We start from the raw sequence: 23,043 nt of genomic DNA, 5'->3' as shown, positions 1-23,043 counted from the left end.
TCAAAATCAGTTTTTTTTCCCTAAGGCAATTCTTAAGCCTTAGGCTTAAGGAATGTGACTGTATGTAATATGTATTTTCTTTTTAGGTCAATAGTTCATGAATGATAAATTGGTAATAGAATTATTTACTTTTATATAAGTTTAGAGATTTGTAGTTCTTTTTTTTGTGGGGAAAATAGTTGGCACAGTTCCTAGGGCATATCTTGGCCATTGTAGCTAAATATTTATTGATTAAATGAATATCTTCGACTGTTTATTCTCAGCCTTTCATGCAATACTCAAAATAGCTAAAAGCTCTAATTAACTAAAATGGAGACATTAAAAATGCTTATCTTCTCAAAGGGGAAAATAATCTTAGGGGAATAGTATTATTATTATTATTTATAAATTGTGGACTTGATCCTCGAGTTTTCTTCACGAGGAGTTTCCTGGCGGCCTAGAGGTTAAGGATTGGTGTTGTCACTGCTGTCTCTTGGTTCAATCCCTGGTCCAGGAGGTTGTGCATGCCTTGGGTACAGCCAAAAAAAAGTTTTCTTCATGAGATTTAAAGATTTTAAACTTTTTGTGGCTAATACGGCCCTTTTGTTTTGTTTTGTTTTGCAGGTATGGCCTCACAAGTCTTGGTCTACCCACCATATATTTATCAAACTCAGTCAAGTGCCTTTTGTAGTGTGAAGAAACTCAAAGTAGAGCCAAGCAGTTGTATATTCCAGGAAAGAAGAAACTATCCATGGACCTATGTGACTGGTAGAAATATTGGAAATTCTCATCCTCCCACGAAGGGTAGTGCTTTTCAGACAAAGATACCATTTAACAGACCTCGAGGACACAACCTTTCATTGCAGACAAGTGCTGTTGTTTTAAAAAACACTGCGGGTGCTACAAAGGTTATAGCAGCTCAGGCTCAGCAAGCTCAAGTGGAGGCACCTCAGATTGGGGCGTGGCGACACAGGTTACATTTCCTAGAAGGTGTGCAGCGATGTGGATTGAAGCGCAAGAGTGAGGAGTTGGATAATCATAGCAGCGCAATGCAGATTGTCGACGAGTTGTCCATACTTCCTGCAATGTTGCAAACCAACATGGGAAATCCAGTGACGGTTGTGACAGCTACCACAGGAACAAAGCAGAATTGTACCACTGGAGAAGGTGACTATCAGTTAGTACAGCATGAAGTCTTGTGCTCCATGAAAAATACTTATGAAGTCCTTGATTTTCTTGGTCGAGGCACTTTTGGCCAGGTAGTCAAATGCTGGAAAAGAGGGACAAATGAAATCGTAGCAATCAAAATTTTGAAGAACCACCCTTCTTATGCACGTCAAGGTCAAATAGAAGTGAGCATATTAGCAAGGCTCAGTACTGAAAATGCTGATGAATATAACTTTGTTCGAGCTTATGAATGCTTTCAGCACCGTAACCATACTTGTTTAGTCTTTGAGATGCTGGAGCAAAACTTATATGACTTTCTGAAACAAAATAAGTTCAGTCCCCTGCCACTGAAAGTAATTCGACCCATTCTTCAGCAAGTGGCCACTGCACTGAAAAAATTGAAAAGTCTTGGTTTAATTCATGCAGACCTCAAACCAGAGAATATTATGTTGGTGGATCCTGTTCGGCAGCCATACAGGGTTAAAGTAATAGACTTTGGGTCGGCCAGTCACGTATCAAAGACTGTTTGTTCAACATATCTGCAATCTCGGTACTACAGGTTGGTGACAAGTACTTTTTGGTTATTTGATGTTAAGTGTTGAATTTTTGCTAAATGGAATTTTGTGTGTATGGGTGAAAAGACTGCTTCAGGTAAATAGAGATCAAGATAAGTTCACTTTAAGTTTGAAGTTTTTAAAAAAGATTTTTAAAAATTTAGATATAAAATCTGCTTAGGTGGATGGAAATTTTTGCTAAATTTTCTACTTATAGGCATCTGGTTATTTTTATTGTTAATAGAAGACCTAAAGGAATGATAGGTGATTAATGATGATTAAAACAGAAGTTTAAATAGTGAGAGATGGTTTATCGTAATTTTTGTATGTGTCTTCAGGCATTTTTCAGCATTTCAGAGAATTACCTTTTTGAAGACATATCTGATGTAACTGAACATTTAGAAAAGTTATAAAAATTCAGAAAGTTACTCTGATTAGTGATTTTAAAATTTAAATATACTTTCATGGCTGCCACGAATGTTCAGGCCACTTTGCACAGCATGTTTTATTTTGTTTTTTCCATATATGCCATAGGTAATGCTATTTTGTTGGTGGTGCTTTGGGTGGAATTTAAAGAAGCAAATCATATCTCTTTGTTACTGTGTCATGATTAATGTAATGCTAGCTTAGAGTACAACAGATAGTTTTAAGGGCCATCTGATGATTACCAAGATTCACAATATCTTTTGAGTATATAAATGTTTTTGAATTCATAGTCTTAGAGTACATTTGAATGTATAAATGTTTTTGAATTCATCATCTTAGAATTTTGAGAAGTTCTTTTCATTTCAGCCTAAATGAATTTATGGTCTTGATGTATACTGGAGCCCCATGAGCCCAGTGCAGTGGCAGGTACAGGATCTGCCAATATTGGCCATTAGTAGTAAGTTAGTAAACAGAGGAACATATGCAGTTTATTGTTGGAAATTGTTAGAACGTGAGGATTGTACCTTTAGGCCCACGAGAGGTTGTTATTTTCTGGTATTGCGTGTGTCTTTGTACTATACCTCTTACATCAGTTAGCTTCTTGCAAATACATGCCTAGATACTATTTTTAAAACCTTTTAGATGGTTTAAAAGGCATTGTTGGGAGTTCCTGTGGTGGCGCAGTGGTTAACGAATCCGACTAGGAACCATGAGGTTGCCGGTTCGATCCCTGGCCTTGCTCAGTGGGTAAAGGATCTGGCATTGCCGTGAGCTGTGGTGTAGGTCGCAGACACGGCTTGGATCCCACATTGCTGTGACTCTGGGGTAGGCTGGCAGCTACAGCTCCGATTGGACCCCTAGCCTGGGAACCTCCATGTGCCACGGGAGCAGCCCTAGAAAAGGCAAAAAGACAAAAATAAATAAATAAATAAATAAAAATAAAAAAATAACAGGCATTGTAGTTGGGGCATTGTAGTAAATCTTAGGATCTCCTGTCATTAGATTTATTTGCCCCTTTGTGATCCTGGCAACATTTCTTTTTCAATTTAATGTTGCAAGATTAGATTGTTAATTTTTTTTTTGGAAAAATTATTTTAGTATTTTAAACAGCATGAGAGAAATAGTGTTACTTTCCCTTCTCTTTGTACTGTATGGATTCTGTCTTAGGAGCTTTTCTTTAGAAGTTAGCTAGCATGTTATATAAACCCCCAGGCTCCAGTTGCTTGGGCTCTATATTTAGTTCACTTGTTAGTAAATGATGTAATTATATTTGGGTCCTGCATTATTTGGCATATCAGATTTAGTAATGTGTGATACCTAGACTGCTTTTTCTTATTTGAAATCTTTTGGATGAGAGTAAAGAAGAGCTTAATTTTTATACTTGAAATTGATTATCTGTTTATTAAAATGTTTCAAGAGAGTAAAGGAAATCATTTCAAAAGCAGTCTAAAACACTAAATATTTTGTGTTATTGGTTTCTAGCATTAGGCCTTTGCACAAATACCAACCTCTTTTGGGAATGGAGGGAAAAAGCTATGAATAATTTCTCAGTACTAGTGGTTTCTACTTTGTTTTTATACAGATGTTTCAAGTAAATAATTTACCTGAATTTCAGGAGCTATACAGTTGTTAAATTACAGTTTCTGTGTTCAGAGTAAAAAAAAAAAAATGCAGATCTTAATTTGTAAAGGCTAGTTGTAGCATTTTGGTTGATGTTGGATAAAAAAAGATTTAAAAGTGGACTTTTACAAATTTTTAGTCCAGTGTAATTTTGCATAAAAATAGCAGGTTATTATTTTTCAGTATTTGCTTTCAGTTTATATTTGGAGCTTTGCCAATTCTGCCTTAGTTTTTGACTCAGGATACTTATAAACCTGGTTAGGCAATAAGTAAAAATGTCTTATACTTGATTTTTTTCCTCTTTATTAAAAATATATTGTATTTCAAAAATGAAAGCAGGAAGTGAAAACTTACCAAATTGAATATTTTTGAGCTAATCACAGTGGGAACACACATTGCCCAAATTCCAAAGCAAACAATTTGTGTTTAAACACAGGTTCATGTGTTAGTTATTCTGTTTCTTTGAACTGTGCAACACAGAAATGTAGTAGGGATATCTTAAAATAGACAGGGGACAGTGGCCAGAAATTGTTGACTACTATAGATGGTGAGGCTGTCTAGCTCTTGTAGTGATAGAAGCCAGAAGTACATGCTAAGGGCATTGATTTGCTCAAGGTCAGCATGTTCTAAATTCAGCTGCTTGAGTATGGTTTCTGTCAAGAACACGTAGGGCTCTTGAATGCATAAAAGGTTTTAGCAGCAGAAGGTGCTGTATTTATGAGGTGTGGTGGCACCATACAGGTCATAAATATCTTTTTCGTCTTTTTTTAAATATAGAATTTTGGCCTGTGGTTGAGTCATTTCAGAACATAGAGACAGGAAAGTGGGCTGGAAAGTAACCTATATAGCATTTATATTCTTTTCTACTGTACTGAGTAATTTAGCATTAATTTTCAGCGTTAGTTGTTGTTGAAGTAAATGATGGTGTGTTTTTTGACAGATGCGTCATGGTAAAATAAAATTCAAGTTTATTGGTTTTTGTTTATGGCATTCCCACCCTCTCATGCCTTTTTAGAACCTGAACAAAGACAGAATTCCTTTCACAAAATTAAGGCACATAGAATGATCCATAAAATAAAAGCTAATATTTATATAGGGTACTTTACAGTAATAGAAAATTATGTTTGTATACTGAATCCTTTTTTCAAGTACTTTTCCATATATTCCCTAATTTGTTTTTCATGTCTCAATCCCTGTGTTCTTAGCTAAGACACTTGGTGTCCACCAAGTGTAATTCCTGTTTAAGAAGTAGAACTCTGAGGCTTATACGCCAGGTTCAGGTTTACAGTCCATGTTTAACATAGCAATTAAAAAATATATATTTTTGGAGTTCCCATTGTGGAGCAGTGGAAACGAATCTGACTAGAACCATAAGGTTGGGGGTTTAGTCCCTGGCCTCGCTCAGTGGGTTAAGGATCTGGCGTTGCTGTGAGCTGTGGTGTAGGTCGCAGACGCGGCTCGTATGTGATGTTTCTGTGGCTGTGGTATAGGCTGGCAACTGTAGCTCCAATTTGACCCCTGGCCTGGGAATCTCCGTATGCTGTGGGTGCGGCCCTAAAAACCAAATATATATACACACACACACACACACACACACACCACACACACACACACACACACACACACACACACACACACACACACATATATATATTTGGAGTTTCCTTTGTGGCTTAGTGGGTTACAAACCTGACTAGTATCCATGAGAATGTGGGTTCAATCCCTGGCCTTGCTTAGTGGGTTAAGGATCCAGTATTGCCATGAACTGTGGTGTAGGTCTCAGACACGGCTTGGATCCGGCATTGCTATGGCTATGGCATACGCTGTCAGCTGCATCTCCGACTTGACCCCTAGCCTGGGAACTTCCATATGCAGGTGTGGCCCTAAAATATATATATATATATATATTTTTTTTTTTAACCTGTTATTTTAAAAAAATTTTATTGAAGTATAGTTGATTTACAATGTTGGATTAATTTCTGTACAGCAAAGTGAGTTGTATAGATGTATTTTCTTTTCATATTCATTTATATTATGGTTTATCACATATTGAATATAGTTTCCTGTGCTATACAGTAGGACTTTGTTGTTTATCTGTGCTATGTGTACTGATTTGCATCTACTAATTCCAAACTTCTAGTCCTTCCCTCCCTCACCCCCACCCCCACCCTCCCACCCCCGCTTCCTTGGCAACCACAAGTCTGTTCTCTATGTCTAACAGCAGTTTTTGTGTGCTGGCACTGTGCTAGGTGCTAGGGATACAGAAGTGATAAAAACATGATGTCATCATTTAATGGAAGAGAAAAACAGTTTGTCTTAACAAGTTCTAGGGTAGGTATGTGTGCAGGGTGCTGTGGGAACGCAGAGGAGAGCATTTAGCCTAATCTGAGGGTTCAGAGAGGGTGTCTGGGGAGCAATGAGCCTTAAGAGTAGAAGCATTAAGATTGACTAGTCTTAAGTAGTGTTCTCTCTCACAAACCCACCCTTACCTAAAAGCTCAGTATTGGCTGAAATTGCTGGCAGCTTCTTCTCTGTATCATAAGTTATTTTTGTTTGGAAGTCTTTATTAGAAAAATGAAAGGTTGTCAACTGGGTTTAGTTTTAAGTTTTAATGGAAGATTCCAAAAATCTATAATGAAGTGGTTTTCAGTACCATACATTGCGGCCGCAGACATAGATTACCTCAAATAAAATTTTTAACAGCTTTATTGAGCTATAATTCACATGCTGTAAATTTTATCCATTTAAAGTGTACAATTTACTGTCTTTTAGTATATTCGGAGTTGTACATTATTACCACATTTTTAGAACATTTTCCCTACTCCCCAAAGAACCCCCACCCCGTCTCCCCAGCATCCTTCCCACACCTCTAGCCCTAGGAAACCAAAAATCTGCCTTATCAGTGTAATGTTTTCAAGATTCATTTGAGCTGTAGCATGCATCAGCACTTCATTTGTTTGTAGTTGTTGCCAAATACTCTATTATATATTATATCACAGTTTATGTATCCATTCATCAGTTCATGAAGACTTTAATGAAATGATACCTGTAATATGGCCTGTGATTAAATCTTCCGTTCAAAGTATTCAGTGCCTATAAATTGTAAAGTATTATGCTTGAGGGTGGTTATACATTGAGGAGCAAAGATATAGATCCTCCCATTCTGATTCTTACAATGTGCAGTTAACCAAAAAAGTAAAGTACTCTAATGGGAAAATAAGAGGGAGAGAGAATAAGATGGACTTAGTTTTTGGTTTTGTTTTTTAACTTTTTACTTTGCAGTAGTTTTTTTAGAGATACAAAAAAGTTGCAAAAATAGTACAAAGAATTCCTGTAGGCCCTTGACCCAGATTCTCCAAGTGTTTCAAATTTAAACATTTTACCATCCTAGTTTTATCACTCATTCTTTCTCGATGTGTGTGCATACACAGACACATATTTTTTCGTATAGTGTTTGAGAGCAGGTTCCAGATGTGAAGCTCCCTTACCTCTAAATTTAATTATGTGTAAGAGAATGTCGTTATGTTTAGGAGTACTTTTGTCCTAAATGTAAGGATGGTCTCTTGCATAACCCCAGTAAGTAGTCAGAATTGTCATTGGTTAACATCAGCTCGATATTATTGGTTGGATGAACTGTTTGAACTACTCAATACTATTTGAGGAAATAAAAATCAATTCAATACTAGTAGCTTAATACAGATTTTGTCTTTTGCCTCACTGTTTACTTTTTCCTTGCCCAGAATTCAATCTAAGATCACACATTGTAATATACATACAAAAAATTGTAATATACATACAAAATGGAGCACTACTCAACCATTAGAAAAAATGAAAATTTGGGAGTTCCCTTGTGTCGCAGTGGGTTAAGGATTGAGTGTTTGTCACTGCAGCAGCTTGGGTCACCGCTGTAGCATGGGTTTGATCTCTGGCCTGGGAACTTCCACATTGCCACAGCCAAAAAAAAGGAATGAAATTTCACCATTTACAACAACATGGATGTACTTGGAAGATATTATGCTAAGTGCAGTAAGTCAGACAAAGACAAATACTGTATGATATCACATGTGGAATATAAACAGTAAAATAGATTAATGAATGTATTAAAAGAAGATGTATAGAACAAACTAGAGGATACCACTGGGAAGATAGAAGAGGGGAGGGGCTAGAGAGGAGTAGGGGATTAAGAGGTACAAACTGCTATGTATAAAATAAATAAGATACATGGATAGGGAGTTCCCTTTGTGGCTCAGTGGTTAACGAACCTGATGAGGATCCGTGAGGATGCAGGTTTGATCCCTGGCCTCGCTCAGTGGGTTAAGGATCTGTTGTTGTCATGAGCTGTGGTATAGTTCACAGATGCAGCTCGGATCCTGTGTTGCTGTGGCTGCGATGTAGGCTAGCGCTGTAGCTCTGATTCAACCCCTAGCCTGGGAACTTCCATATATGCCCCAGGTGTAGCCCTAAAAAAAAAAAAAAAAAAAAAAAAGATACGTGGATGTATTTTAGAATACAGGGAAAATAGCCACTAGTTTATAATAACTATAAGTGGAGTTTTAGTTTCAAAATTATTAATCACTGTGTTACACCTCTAGCTTATATAATATAGTACATCAACTGTATTTCAAAACACACACACACACACACACACACACTATTCTCCATTTCTCTCTTTAGTGTCCTCTAATCTGGAGTAGCTCTTTGTTTTCTTTGGCTTTCGCAACCCTGACACTTTTGAAGAGCACAGGCCAGTTATACAATGCTCTCAGTTTGAGTTTGTCTGATGTTTTCAGGTTTTATGTTTTAACTTAGAAAAGTGATGCTTTGTCCTCACATATTGGGAGGCACATGATGTCAACTTGTCCTCTTACCTGTGTTGTCTTTGATCACTTGACTGAGGTGATGACTGCCACATTTATCCACTGTAAAGATTTTTCTTTGTAACTAATAAGTATATTATGGAGAGGTACTTTGAGACTATTCACATATATGGTTTCTCATCTTATTTTCACAGACCAATTTTAGCATCAATTAATGAATATGGCCTTAAACAGTTATTAAGTATGAAGTTGCAAAGTGATGATTTTCTAAACCTGTCATTCCTCTATATTAGGAATCCTATAAGGAAGAACTTTCCTTCATTCTTTTTGTTGTTGTAGAGACTTACAGATTCATATTCAATGGGTTATTCAGTCTGTTGTCATTTGTTTTACTGCACACTTGCCTTAAATTGTCTAGCAAGAAAAGCACCCCCACACACTTTTTTTTTTTTTTTTTGCTTTTTAGGGCTGTACCTGCGGCGTCTGGAAGTTCCCCGGCGAGGGGTTGAATAGGAGCTGCAGCTGTTGGCCTACACCACAGCCACAGCAATGTGGGAGCCAAGCCATGTCTTCAACCTACACCACAGCTCATGGCAATGCAGAATCCTTAACAACCCACTGAGCAAGGCTGGGGATGGAAATGACTTCCTCATTTATACTAATTGGGTTGGTAACCCGCTGAGCCTCAAAGCGAACACAAGGAAGAGCCTTTCTAAGTTTTCTCTTCTGTCTTTTTTACATGGCCCCATCCTTCCTTCAGAGCTTACAATCTGACATCACAAAATGTTTCAAGCTTACTTAGAAAACTATTTTTCTAAGGAGGTTTGGTTTCTTTTATTGGAGGTAATGGCATTTAGGAAACAAGATCTGGAGGCTAGTGCCAGATGTGTTTTAGGCCTTTTGAGTGGCAAAGCTAGAAATTGTGTGTGTGTTAATATATATATATGTAATTCTGTAACTATCTGTTTATATATTAAAACAATGAATTCATAGTGAGGTGTTTGATTCTGTCTCTTCCGAGTTTATTTATACATTTATCCATTTATTTATTTTGCTTTTTGGGCCACACCTGCGGCATAAGGAAGTTCCCAGGCTAGCAGTTGATTGGGAACTGTACTGCTGGCCTACACCACAGCCACAGCAACGCTGGATCCGAGCTGTGTCTGTGACCTACACCACAGCTCATGGTAATAATGCAGGATCTTTAACCCACTGAGCAATGCCAGGGATCAAACCCACATCCTAATGGTTACTATTCGGGTTCATTATGGCTGAGCCACAATGAGAACTCCTAGATACTTTGTTATAGTTGATATTTGTTGACTTCATTTGTGAATTTAGACAAACACCTGACTTCTGTGGCCTCAGTTTTCTCATTTGTCTAATAGGAATTATTATGATTCAGAGTATATTTCTTAAGTATATACGCCTAAGTATATATTTAATACCATGTGTTAGAAGCTCTTCATTAAAAAACAAAAGCAAAATAAGGAAAACAAAGGAAACTGGAAAACCATCTACTAGACATGACTGTGACTCAGTTTTAAAATTAAATTATTTTAAGCTTATAATCCCAAATCAGTGGTTATTGTTATTCCTCTAGAAATGACTACTTTTTTCTTATCATATATTAAGATTAATACTTAAATAAAAACAGTATCACAGAATACATTGTTTTACAGTTTGCTGTTGATTAACTATATATCTGTTGACTTTTTTTTCAGTGTAAGTTTCTGTTGATTAATCTTATTCTATGAAACAGTGTAAATAGAAATTTCATGTAAACTATTTAAAATCTAATTGAACACATCAACTGTAAACAGACAGTTGTAAGGCAATAGAGAAAAATGGGATATCAGATGACATTAGGGAATTATTGACTTTTTTAATGTGTGATAATGGCATTATGGTTATTAAGGTATCCTGCAGAGTTATATGCTGAAGTATTTATAAATGAAATTATATGCCTGAGAATTTCCTACTACTACCTAGTAAGTAACCATTATTAAAATTTCAGACTCTTGTTGATGCGTTAGTAATTTTTGAAGCTGAGTAGTTGGTAGATGGTGATTCAACTATGTGTATTTGACATTTTCTATAATAAAATATAAATAAATGCAGTTAGGTCTTAAATACTTTGAAACTAAATGCTAAAAATAGTTATTCTCATACTTCTTAATACCTATGGACTATGCTAATAGATTTCTAGAGTGTGTTTTAATCAAAAGCAGCAGAGTTTGGGGGGGTAAAAATTTCAAAGTATAATATTCAAAATGTTTGTCTAATAAAATTGAATTGAAATTTGATCTTTTTTTTTTTTTTTTTTTTTTTTTGCTTTTTAGGCCCTCACCCTTGGCACATGGAAGTTCCCAGGCTAGGGGTTCAATTGGAGCTCAGCTGCCGGCCTACATCACAGCCACAGCAACTCAGGATCCAACCTGTGTGTGCGACCTACACCACAGCTCATGGCAATGCCAGATCCTTAACCCACTGAGCGAGGCCACAGATCAAACCCACAACCTGGTTGGGTTGGTTCCTAGTTGGCTTCGTTTGTGCTGAGCCACGAAGGGATCTTTTTTAATGTCTACCTTGCTAAGCTTTCATGAACTCTTTTGATACTAATATTTTAGTCACAACTATGACTAATTTTTTTTGGTTTCATGATTAAGTCACTTAAATACTTTCAGATTTTAATTCCTCTTTTTCTTGTACTTAGTTTTAGGCATTTTTCAATTTCTAATAAGAGAAAAATGGAAACTGATTATTAATGGGAATTTTATTTATTTATTTATTTTTGCTTTTTAGGCTACATCTGTGCAGATGGAAGTTCCTAGGCTAGGGGTTGAATCGGAGTTACAGCCAGCTGTTCTCTGCCACAGCCACAGCAATGCAGGATCCTTAACCCACTGAGTGAAGCCAGGGATCAAACCCGCATCCTCATGGATACTAGTTAGATTTGTTCCTGCTGAGCCATGAGGGGAACTCTCTTGATGGGAATTTAAAAAATAACCTTTTATATTTTGTTTTCAAATTATTTTATCAAATTAATTTTAGATAAAGGAATATTAAACATAACTGTTTCTAAAAATTGATACGTAATACTAGAGCACTTTTGTAACTTAGCTCACCCCTTTCTTTATGTATTTTACTCTGAGAAATTTTGACCATACTGCTCCAATATGGACAAGAAGTTGGGCTAATTTTTTTTTGGCCATGCCTGCAGCATACGGAAGTTCCAGGCAGGGCCAGGGCTTGAACCTGTGCTACAGTTGTGGCCTGTGCCACAGCTATATCAACACTGGATCCTTAACCCACTGTGCCGCAGGGAACTTCCAAGTTGGACTAATTTGAAACTGGGCTATGTCATCTTGAGCTTGCAATTTGGGGGCCAAAATTATTTTTAATACGGAAATTTTTTTCATTTTTTATTGTAAAGAGACATAGTATTTAGTATCTTAATAACCATTTTTAATATTGTAATTCAGTAATGTTAGTATGTTCACACTATTGTGAAACAGATCTCTATTCATCTTGCATATCTGAAACTATACTCGTTAAATAACAAATCCCTCTTCCTCCCTCTCCCCAGCCCCATTTTACTTTTTGTTTCTATTTTTTTGACTGTTTTATTTTTTAAAATGATTTTTATTTTCCCATTATAGTTGGTTTACAGTGTTCTGTCAGTTTTCTACCATACAGCAAAGTGACCCAGTGACACAGACGTATATACATTATTTTTCTGACATCATCCTCCATCATGCTCCATCATAAGTGACTAGATATAGTTTCCAGTGCTATGCAGCAGGATCTCATTGCTTGTCTGTTCTAAAGGCAATAGTTTGCATCTGTTAACTCCAGATTCCTAGTGCATTCTACTCCCTCCCCCTTCCCTCTGTGTCTTTGACTATTTTAAATATCTCATATAAGTACAACACTTGTCTTTTTGTTACTGGTGTATTCCACCTACCATAATGTTCTTAAGGTTCATCCATGTTGTAGCATGTAACAAGATTTCCTTCCTTTTTTTTTTTTTGTCTTTTGTCTTTTTGTTGTTGTTGTTGCTATCTCTTGGTTCTTGGGCTGCTCCCGCGGCATATGGAGGTTCCCAGGCTAGGGGTTGAATCGGAGCTGTAGCCACCGGCCTACGCCAGAGGCACAGCAACTCAGGATCCGAGCCGCGTCTGCAACCTACACCACAGCTCACGGCAACGCCGGATCGTTAACCCACTGAGCAAGGGCAGGGACCGAACCCGCAACCTCATGGTTCCTAGTCGGATTCGTTAACCACTGCGCCACGACGGGAACTCCTTCCTTCCTTTTTAAGGCTGAATATATTTTATTGCATGTATTTATCACATTTTGTTTATCCATTCTTCCAGTTATAGACGTTTGAGTTTCTTCTGTTTACTCCCCTCCCCTTCTTTTCTTTCTTCCTTGCCATCCTAATGGGTGTGAAGTGTTACCTTGTGGTTTTGATTTGCCTTTCTCTAATTAGTGAGCATCTTTTCATAAGCTTGTGTCCATTTGATATCCTATTTGGAGAAATGTCTATTCTGATCTTTTGCTCATTTTTTTTTTCTTTTGTCTTTTGTCTTTTTAGGGCCCCACCCGAGGCATATGGAGGTTCCCAGACTAGGGGTTGAATCCGAGCAATAGCTGCCGGCCTACACCACAGCCACAGCAGTGTGGGATCTGAGCAGCGTCTGCAACCTATACCACAGCTCGTGGCAATGCCAGATCCTTAACCCACTGAGCAAGGCCAGGGATTGAACCCGAGTCCTCATGGATACTAGTTGGGTTCGTTAACCACTGAGCCACGATGCGAACTCCTTTTGCTCATTTTTAAATTGGGTTATTTGTTGTCGAGTTGTAACAATTCTTCATATATTCTGGATATTAACCACCTATCAGATATATTTTTTGCAAATATTTTCTCCCATTTTGTAGGTTACCTTTTCATTCTGTTTGTGTCCTCTGATGTACAAAGCTTTTAAGTTTGATACAGTCCTGTGGTCTGTTTTTGCTTTTGTTGCCTGTGCTTTTGGCGTCACATCAATATAAGTCATTGCTAAATCCAGTGTCTTGAAGTTTTCACCCTTGATTTCTTCTAAGAGCTCTATAGTTTTAGGTCTTAGGGTTTAGTTCCTTTATCCATTTTGAGTTAATTTTGGCATAGAGTAAATATTTTTTTTCGTGTGGATGTCAAGTTTTTTCAACAGTTTGTTGAAGAGACTGTCTTTTCCCCACTGAGTGGTCTTGATACACTTGTAGTAGATCACTTGACCATATACATGAGGGTTTATTTCTGAGCTCTGTAGTCTATTCTGTTAGGCTGTTTGTCTTTATACCAGTACCACATGATTTTTTTTTTTTTGGTCAAAAATTTTTTCCAAATTTTATTATTGCTTTACTTCATAAAAAAAGCAGTATGTGTTTGTTAGAGAAATTCAACTGTTACAAAAATATAGAAAGTTTAAAAATCTCTCCAGAAAAATAAAAAACTATTAGAATATTTCCAGATATATTTTCTATGTATATGCTAATATTTTTATTTTTAAAATTATTATTATTATTAAAGTATAGTTGATTTACAATGTTTAGTCAAGTTCGGTTGTACAACAAAGTGATCCAGTCACACACATTTCCCTGTGCTGTACAGTAGGATCCCATTGCCCATCCATTTCAGGTGTAACAGTTTGCATCCAAAAACCCTGCAAAATGCCCATCTATCCTACTCCCTCCCCTTTCCCCCTTGGAAACATGATTTTGATTGCCTTAGCTTTGTAATAAGCTTTGAAATCAGGAGCCATCCAAATTTATTCTTTTTTCAGAAATGATTTGCAGCCCCTTATTTTTATTTATGGCATTTCCCCCCAAATTTGATATATTGAGAATTTTTTTAAAATTGGGGTATAATCGACACATAGCATTATATTAGTTGCAGGTGTACAACATAATTTATTTGTATATATCGTGCAGTGATCACCATGGTAAGTCTAAGTTACATCTGCCACTGTACATAGTTACAAAAATAAACATTTTGAGAGTTTTAATGTTAAAACTACCTTTATGTCAGAATTTAAGACTATCGATTGACTAGTGTAGTACGTCGTCAGTACATAATGCATTTTGTCTGTGTTAACATTTTGACTCATCTTCCCTTTCCAGCTTTATAGTACAGTTTACCCTCACAGCACCCCTTGCCTAAGAAAAATTTCTGAACAAGCTGTATACTTTTCACTCCTGTCCTTTGTCTACGCTTGAATATCCTTCTCTGTTTTTCCTAGAGAATTGTATTTCTCCTTCAGTGCTTAACTTAGATACTACCTCCTGGATGAAGTCTTTTCCTGAACTACCCTGTAGTTAATCATTCTGAGCTCTATTTAGCATAGTAGGGTGTTTGCATGTGGAATAGGCATTTACTGAGCTTTAATTAGGAAATGCTTATCCTTATTATTGTGAATTACTGCAATATAGACTCATAAAATTTTAAAGCTGGAGGAACTTTTCACGTTTTCTAATACAATGCCTTACCCATACACAAATTATTTTAATAGTATCCTTAGACATTTATTTGTCCAACATTACCTTGGACTCCTTTTTCAGTAATCACAGGAGACTTCCCTTTTAAAACTGAGTCCTATTCCAGGGAGTCCCCGTCATGGCTCAGTGGAAACAAATCTGACTAGCATTTGAATGAGGACGCAGGTTCAATCCCTGGCCTCACGCAGTGGGTTAAGGATCCTGTGTTGTCATGGGCTGTGGTAGGTCGCAGACGTGGCTTGGATCCCATGTTGCTGTGGCTGTGGTATAGGCCAATGGCTGCAGCTCTGATTCAGCCCCTAGCCTGGGAACCTCCATATGCCACAGGTATGGCCCTCAAGAGACCAAAACAAAACAAAACAAACTGAGTCCTGTTTATACCTGTGGGTCCCTATATGGAAGTACTTGATATAAATGGGATAAGTGTAGTAGTTATTTTTGTGATGTCACTTTTTTGTGATCTTAAGTTTAAATAAATAAATACTTTTTTGTTTGTTTGTTTGTTTGTTTTTTTGGCTATACCCATGGCCGTGGAAGTTCCTAGGCCAGGGACTGAACCTGCACCATAGCAGTGACCTGAACGACTACAGTGACAATGCCAGATCCTTAACCCACTGGACTACCGGGAAACTCCCAATGTTTCATTTTTTGATAATTGTATGTGTATTATGGAAACAGCTACAAAAGTTCATAGACTTCTTTTTTATTGGTTTTTTAAACATTTTTTTAAAATATAGTTGATTTATAGTGTTGTGCCAATTTCTGCTGTATAGCAGGGTGACCCAGTCTCTCTCTCTCTCTCACTCACACACACACACACACATTCTTTTCTTATATTATCTTACATCATGGTTTTTCCCAGAGATTGGATATAGTTCCTGGTGCCATACAGAAGGACCTTCCTCATTGTTTATCCATTCTAAATGTAATAGTTTGCATCTACTGACCCCAAACTCCTAGTCCATCCCACTCCCTCTTCCTTCCCTCTTGGCAACCACAGGTGTGTTCTGTATGCATAGACCTCTTTTAGATGTCCAGACTTTTCTGTGACCAAGAGTTTGTTCTTCCTTATGTAGTCTTTAAGTCTATATTAGGGGAGATTTTGGGGAATTACATGAAGTAAGCCAGTTTGTTTTTAAGAAACCTTTCATTGTTAAAAAAAAAGTTTCCCCTGTGGTAACTAGAAATCTAACATGTCCTCACTTCCATTTATGTAAAATAACTGCCTCTGCTAACCATTGGGAACTTGGTTAACAAGTGGATTGGATGCATGTGTTTTATCCGGGGAACGTAAGTATATCTCAGGTTAAAATCCTGAACTGTTACAACAAGTGTATTAGTATCTTGCTTAGAGGACTGTCAAGCTTTCTGTGCCACGGGACTGCATTTTAGACAAGATCTCTCATCTGTGGAGCTAAACTACTTAGAAAAAGACGGGGAGCAAGGATATGCCTAGTTTGCCATATATTAAATTCTGTTCATTTGGAAACTGCTTTGGAATCAATCTAGATATTCTAAGTATGAAATCCCCTAAAAGTTATTTAGGCCCCATTCAGTTCTATATGCTTTGGCACTTGTAGCTTCTAATTGCCTTTCTTCCCAATTTTCTCTTTACTCTCCTCCATCTTTCCTAAAATGAAATGAAAAATAATAACGCCATTTCCCAGATAATAGCTTCCTACATTGTAAAGGGTCTGTACTTATTCTCATTAACTCTTCTAAGATAATTCTTTTTTTTTTTTTTTTTTTTTTTTAATCTTTTTAGGGCCCCACCTGTGGTCCCCAGGCCAGGGGCTGAATCAGAGCTGTAGCTGCCGGCCTATACCACAGACATAGCAACGTGGGATCCGAGCTGTGTCTGCAACCTATATACCACAGCTCATGGCAATGCCGGATGCTTAACCCACTGGGCAAGGCCAGGGATCGAACCTGTGTTCTTATGGATACTAGTCAGATTTGTTTTCACTGAGCCATGACGGGAACTCCTCAGATAATTCTTAATTAACTCTTTTCATATAATGACAGATCAGTACTTAGGACTCTGCAAATAATTTCAGTAATATGAAGAAGGAAAAACATGAATAATATGAGAGGATTTGGATAGAACTAGCAGACTAGGAGTTCTGAATTTTAATTCTGATTCTGGTACTGATTTACTTAGTATCTGTCACTTGTGAGAAGGCTACTTATGTTTTTATGTTTGCACATTAACTGCTTAAAGTCAGTGTTACGATCTTCTTGCTGTGTGATACTATGTTATAACAATACATAAACACTAAATTATACTAGTCAGGCATAGGACGAAATAATTTTGTAAAAGCTTCGTCACAAAGTGAGCTTGTTAATTGTTGATTATAGATATTAAATGTGTAGTAAATGTAATGCCATGTAAATGTCTGACCAGTAATTTTGTATCAGATTGGAATGACTATTCTACAGTTTCTTTTAACTGTTAGTTATTCACAGGTTGAAGAGAAACCATTCGTGATGATTTTTAAAATTAAGTCAATTAAAAGCCATTAATTTCTATGGTTATCAGTTTTTTTTTGCTTGTGCTGTATAGCTTTGTTTTAAAGGTATGTATAGTCTCATGAATGTATTATAATAGATGTAATAATATCATGGATTACATGTCGTCCTGATCTCACGCACCTCAGAATGCATGTGCCTATTTATTTCTGAGTCTTCAGCATTTTCCTGTGAATGGAATTCAGCACCCTGGATGTTACTAACAGAGTGCCTGCTGCCACAGAAGAGTGCCAGTTGAGTAGCCAGTGAATAATTTAGGCATCAGTTGGTGTGGTGTGATTGTATTACTTAGGAGAGAATCTGATATGTGCTAAACTTTGACATTAAAAAGAACAAATGTTTTTGAGAGAGAATACAATTGCAAAGAAATTTCTATTCAATATCCTAATAACCTATCTGGGAAAAGAATCTGAAAAAGAAAGGGTGTGTATATAGGTATAACTGAATCACTTTGTTGTATAGCAGAAATTATCACAACATTGTAAATCAACTACAATGAAAACTTTTGAATATTTATCTAAAAGCCAGTGTACTAATTAAAAATTATTTGATTTAATCTTTTAAAAAGAATAATAGTTATGGATACTCACTGTCAGAAAAAAAATCAATAATAGAGAAGGCTTAGAAGCAAAACAGGAGTTCCCGTTATGGCTCAGTAGAAACTAATCTGACTAGTATCCTTGAGGATGCAGGTTTGATCCCTGGCCTTTCTCAGTGGGTTAAGGACCCGGCATTGCCATGAGCTGTGGTGTAGGTTGCAGACTCGGCTCCGATCCCATGTTGCTGTTGCTGCGGTATAGGCCAGCAGCTATATCTCCAATTCGATCCCCAGCCTGGGAACCTCCATAATGCCGCAGGTGTGGCCCTAAAAAGATGAAAAAATTTTTTTTTAGCAAGAAGCAAAACAGTAACAAATTTCCACTTTATTCTGGCTCTGTTTTATAATTTTTTTTTTTTTTTTTTTTTTTTTTTTTGCTATTTCTTGGGCCGCTCCCGCGGCATATGGAGTTTCCCAGGCTAGGGGTCTAATCGGAGCTGTAGCCGCCAGCCTACGCCAGAGCCACAGGAACGCGGGATCCGAGCCGCGTCTGCAACCTACACCACAGCTCACGGCAACGCCGGATCGTTAACCCACTGAGCAAGGGCAGGGACCGAACCCGCAACCTCATGGTTCCTAGTCGGATTCGTTAACCACTGCGCCACGACGGGAACTCCTGTTTTATAATTTTTATATGTTTTATACTTTAAATAATTCTCTGTGGTGCACGTTTTCTGATGCTGTAGGGAACCTTCTTGTATGTCCTTAGATACTTGTAGGTACATTTCCACATTTCTAGAAGAATTGTTGGGTCAAAGGATGTATAGTTTGCTGGAGTTCCCATCATGGCTCAATGGTAATGAACCTGACTAGTATCCTTGAGGATACAGGTTCGATCCCTGGCCTTGCTCAGTGGGTTAAGGATCTGGCGTTGGCGTGAGCTGTGAAGTAGGTCGCAGTCGTAGTTCAGATCCTGCGTTGCTGTGGCATAGGCCGGCGGCAGCTGCAGCTCCTATTCAATCCCTAGCCTGGGAACATCTATATGCTGAAGGTGCAGCCCTAATTAAAAAAAGGATGTACAGTGCCAAATTTTCTTTGAGAAATGTTGTACTATTCCAATTTACAATTTTACCAGTAATGTGTGAAAAGTTATTTTTCTTCACATTCTTGTCATCACAAGGATATTTCTGGTTTTTCTAACTGGTGGCTGTACGTAGGCTTAAAGCAGAATCATTTTATCTTCACTCTTCACTACATTTTAAGAAGTTTTACGTCATTCTTTTCTGTCGTATGTTACACTGGTAGATACTCATTTATGTGTGGAATGAGAGTATAAAGTAAACAGTTAATATAAAAACAGCATTTATTGACTGCTTAATACCAGGCACTGTGTTAACAAACTTTTCATAATTACCCCTCACTCTTACAGCAACCATGATGAGGGGCAATACTGTCTTTATTCAACAAACAGGGAATTTGAGATTCAGGTATGTTAAGCAACTTGTATTAGTACACGGCTGATAGACTGCAGAGCTATGACTTGAGCTCAGCTCAGTCCATCCTTTTTACTGTGCTTCTTCTCTAAGGATTTGTCCCCATCTTCCTGAAACTCCTCTCCTGAAGAACACTGATGACTTGTTTGTTAATCACCAGATTTGATGGATTTTTTTTTTTTCTTAAGTCCTCATCTAGCTGGACCTCTGTCTTTCAGTGCTGTTAGTGCTTTATTTTATTGAGCTGTTCTCTGCTGGTTTCCTAAACATTATACCCTAAGATTCTTCTTTGACTTCTCCGACAAACTCCTGTTGTTTTCTTTTCTTTTTTAACCTCTTATTGAATACATTTTCCAGGGTTCAGTGTGGGCCCTTTTCTTCTTCAACTTAGTTCCCTCTTGGAGACCTTACTCTCTCCCATAATTTCAGTTTGTTTACTTAATATGCTAAATTTTCAAGTACCTTCTTGTAGACCTGATCTCCTTTTGAACAGCTAATTTCTCTCTCTCTCTCTCTTTTTTTTTTTTTTAAATCTCCCTGGACAGTCTCTGGATATTACGAACTCATGTTCAAATGATTTGTCTTTCTCCCAAAGTCTTCTCATTCTCCTATATTACGTATCAAAGTTATTAAAGGAACTATTTCCCCTGTTATTCAGTATTGCTATTTCCCTGTTAGGTATCTAATCATTGGGTGACCAAATCCTATTGATTTTACCTCCGAAATATCCTCACATGAAACTTTTGTCATGCTCTTCTCACTGCCGCCTTCTGGTCTGTATTTCTACACTAGATTAATAATAATACATTTTTTAACCTGTGGTGTCTGCCCCTTCCTCTTCTTATCTTAGATTGTTAGAGGTGTCTTATGGATTGGTTTAAGAGATCACGAGGTATAAACACATACATACATACATACTAGAAGGTTTTTGGGGGGTGGGGGGAGGAGCATGTGGAATTTCCTGGGCCAGAGATTAAATTTGTGCCACAGCAGTAACCTGAGCCATAGCTGTGACAACACTAGCTGCTAAGCCACCAAGAAACTCCTAGAAGTTTTTTTTTTTTACTACTTTGCTCTTTTTGCCTCTTTAGTTCTTAATATGAATGTGTTTATCAGCAAGTGACACCAAGTAATAACCTTTTGGAAACCTAATTGTAGTGGCATCATGATGATGGCATGCCTTTGGCCTTGAAATAGTGATACATAATTGGGAAAAGCTGACAAAGTAATTAAGAAATGGATTAGAATACTTAAAAATCTGTGAGTAGAATGTTGTGCTTAGGAAGCATTTGGTAACTTTCAATAGGTTTCTATAGTACACCCCCCTGATGACATGAGCCTTCTATCTCTGTTCTTGTCAGGAGTCTGTGGTAAGGAGCTGCTTCATATTGTAGCAGAATGCTGCCTGCCACTATAAAAATGGCTTTTTCCCCCTTCCTTCCTCCAAGGCTAAGTTCTACTAATCATCAGTAGTTCCTAGAGATAAAATACTTGCATTAAGCATGTTGATTGTAGAAGCAAATAATGAGAAACAGCTGAAATCCAATTTACCTAAATGAGAATTAACATATCAACATTAAAGAAAAACCTCTTAATTTTTACTGTATGTGATACAGGTATTTTTGATTTTGAGTAATAGGAAAGTAATAAATTAATCTTTGAGTATAAGGATATAGCTTCTTTGTAAATAGTAAAACAGTTGTGGAAATTGGTAATCAGTGACTATAGAAGTCACCTGAAAAGAGGATACTGTTTTTCAAACAAAATACTTTTGGAGGTATTTAGACAGAGGAGGCTCACTGGGAGAATTTGAATTTGAATAGTACAGTGGCAAAGCTATGTAACATGACAGATATGTGTGTTTGAATCTTTTAAAGATTTTGGTTGTTTGAAATTAATATGTTTTATTAAGTCAAGAGAGAATGTCATTGAATTAGTAACAAGATTCTAAATACTATATACTGAATATGATGGCATTCATTTTTAGGGCTTATAAGAAAACTTTATACTTTTTAGTGATTTACATGAAGCATTATATACAAAGTTTTCAAGTAGGGATAAACTTTAAGCAAAAAGACAGCGAAGCAATATACTTATGTCTGATCCTAAATAATGCCAAATAACAAATTATGTTACTGTACTTATTCATAGGTTCATAATTTCAACCCTACCACTTACTCTGTCAGAGCAAGTTGTTTAACCTTTCTGACCTCAGTTTACTCATCTGTAAAATTATATCAGCTACTGCAAAGGTTCTTATGAATCAGGTTAAACTCCGTAATGCGTGTAAAGCAATTAATGTAGTCTTGGGACATTGTAAATACTTTAAGTAGAAGCTACCCAAAAAAAAGTGGTATGGTTTGAAGGAAATTTATAGTGGTAACAAGATGATGTTACTATTACAAATATAAGCCCGTATTTGTCCCTTGGTGGCCTACACTGGGTATATGTACTACTTAATTCTTCAGAGCAGAACCTCTGAAAGCTTACAAAAAGTAGTTATGTTTGTTCTAATAATGGTTAATCGAGCCATTTTGGGGGGAGGGATGGAGTAAACTTATATAGAAATATAAAATGTAAAGTGCCCAAAATTTAACTTTACAGCTTGATAAATTATAACGTGAACTAACCCATATAATCACTACCCAAGTCAGGCTCTATTTTGTGAAAGTTTCCTTTGTCTAGTTTTCTATTTGTTTGACTGTCGTATTCATTTATGGTTTTTAAAGTGTATATTCTCCCTATGGAACCTTTTGGAGAAAAATAAGGTAAAAATAACTTTAAAATATTCTTAATTTAAAATAGTTTTACTTTTCAAAAATTTCCTTTATGATTAACACCCTTTCTGTCTGTTTAAGAAATCTTCACTTAGTCTAAGGTACTGAATTTTGGTTCCTTTTAAAGGTTTTATTGTTTTACCTGTTATATTTAGCTGTGCCATCCATTGGGGATAAATTTTTGTGTATAGTCTGAGATAGGGATTAAGGTACATTTTTCTCCACATAGAGGTCCCTTAACCGAGTACCATTTATTATTCCACTACCTGGCAGAGACAGTTTTATCATATACCAGGTGACCTTATATGTGTGGCTCTTTTTTGGGACTCTTTTTTTTTTTGTCTTTTTGCCATTTCTTGGGCCGCTCCCGCAGCATATGGAGGTTCCCAGGCTAGGGGTCAAATCAGAGCTGTAGCCGCTGGCCTACACCAGGGCCACAGCAACGCAGGATCCAAGCCGAGTCTGCAACCTACACCACAGCTCATGGCAACACTGGATCCTTAACCCACTGAGCAAGGGCAGGGATGGAACCCGCAACCTCATGGTTCTTAGTCGGATTCGTTAAACACTGAGCCACGACGGGAACTCCGGGACTCTTTA

The 23,043-nt window shown here is 37.1% G+C and overlaps 1 protein-coding gene across 10 annotated transcripts in view; it reads left to right on the top strand.

The window, feature by feature from the left end:
• The window catches only part of HIPK3 (homeodomain interacting protein kinase 3), a 105,802-nt gene that overhangs the window by 35,100 nt on the left and 47,659 nt on the right, over window positions 1-23,043 (top strand). For 9 of the 10 annotated variants that reach the window (XM_021083205.1, XM_003122898.6, XM_005661033.3 and 6 more), the window contains exon 2: window positions 604-1,705. In XM_021083205.1, the coding sequence (XP_020938864.1) occupies window positions 606-1,705 (1,100 nt within the window). In that variant the 5' untranslated portion in view covers window positions 604-605. Of the gene's footprint in view, window positions 1-599; window positions 1,706-23,043 lie in introns of those variants that run through there. The other variant, XM_005661037.3, reaches the window with a different exon arrangement.

Source organism: Sus scrofa, chromosome 2 (assembly GCF_000003025.6).
Source record: "Sus scrofa isolate TJ Tabasco breed Duroc chromosome 2, Sscrofa11.1, whole genome shotgun sequence".
NCBI lineage: Eukaryota > Metazoa > Chordata > Mammalia > Artiodactyla > Suidae > Sus > Sus scrofa.
This window is presented reverse-complemented; position numbering and strand designations above follow the sequence as displayed.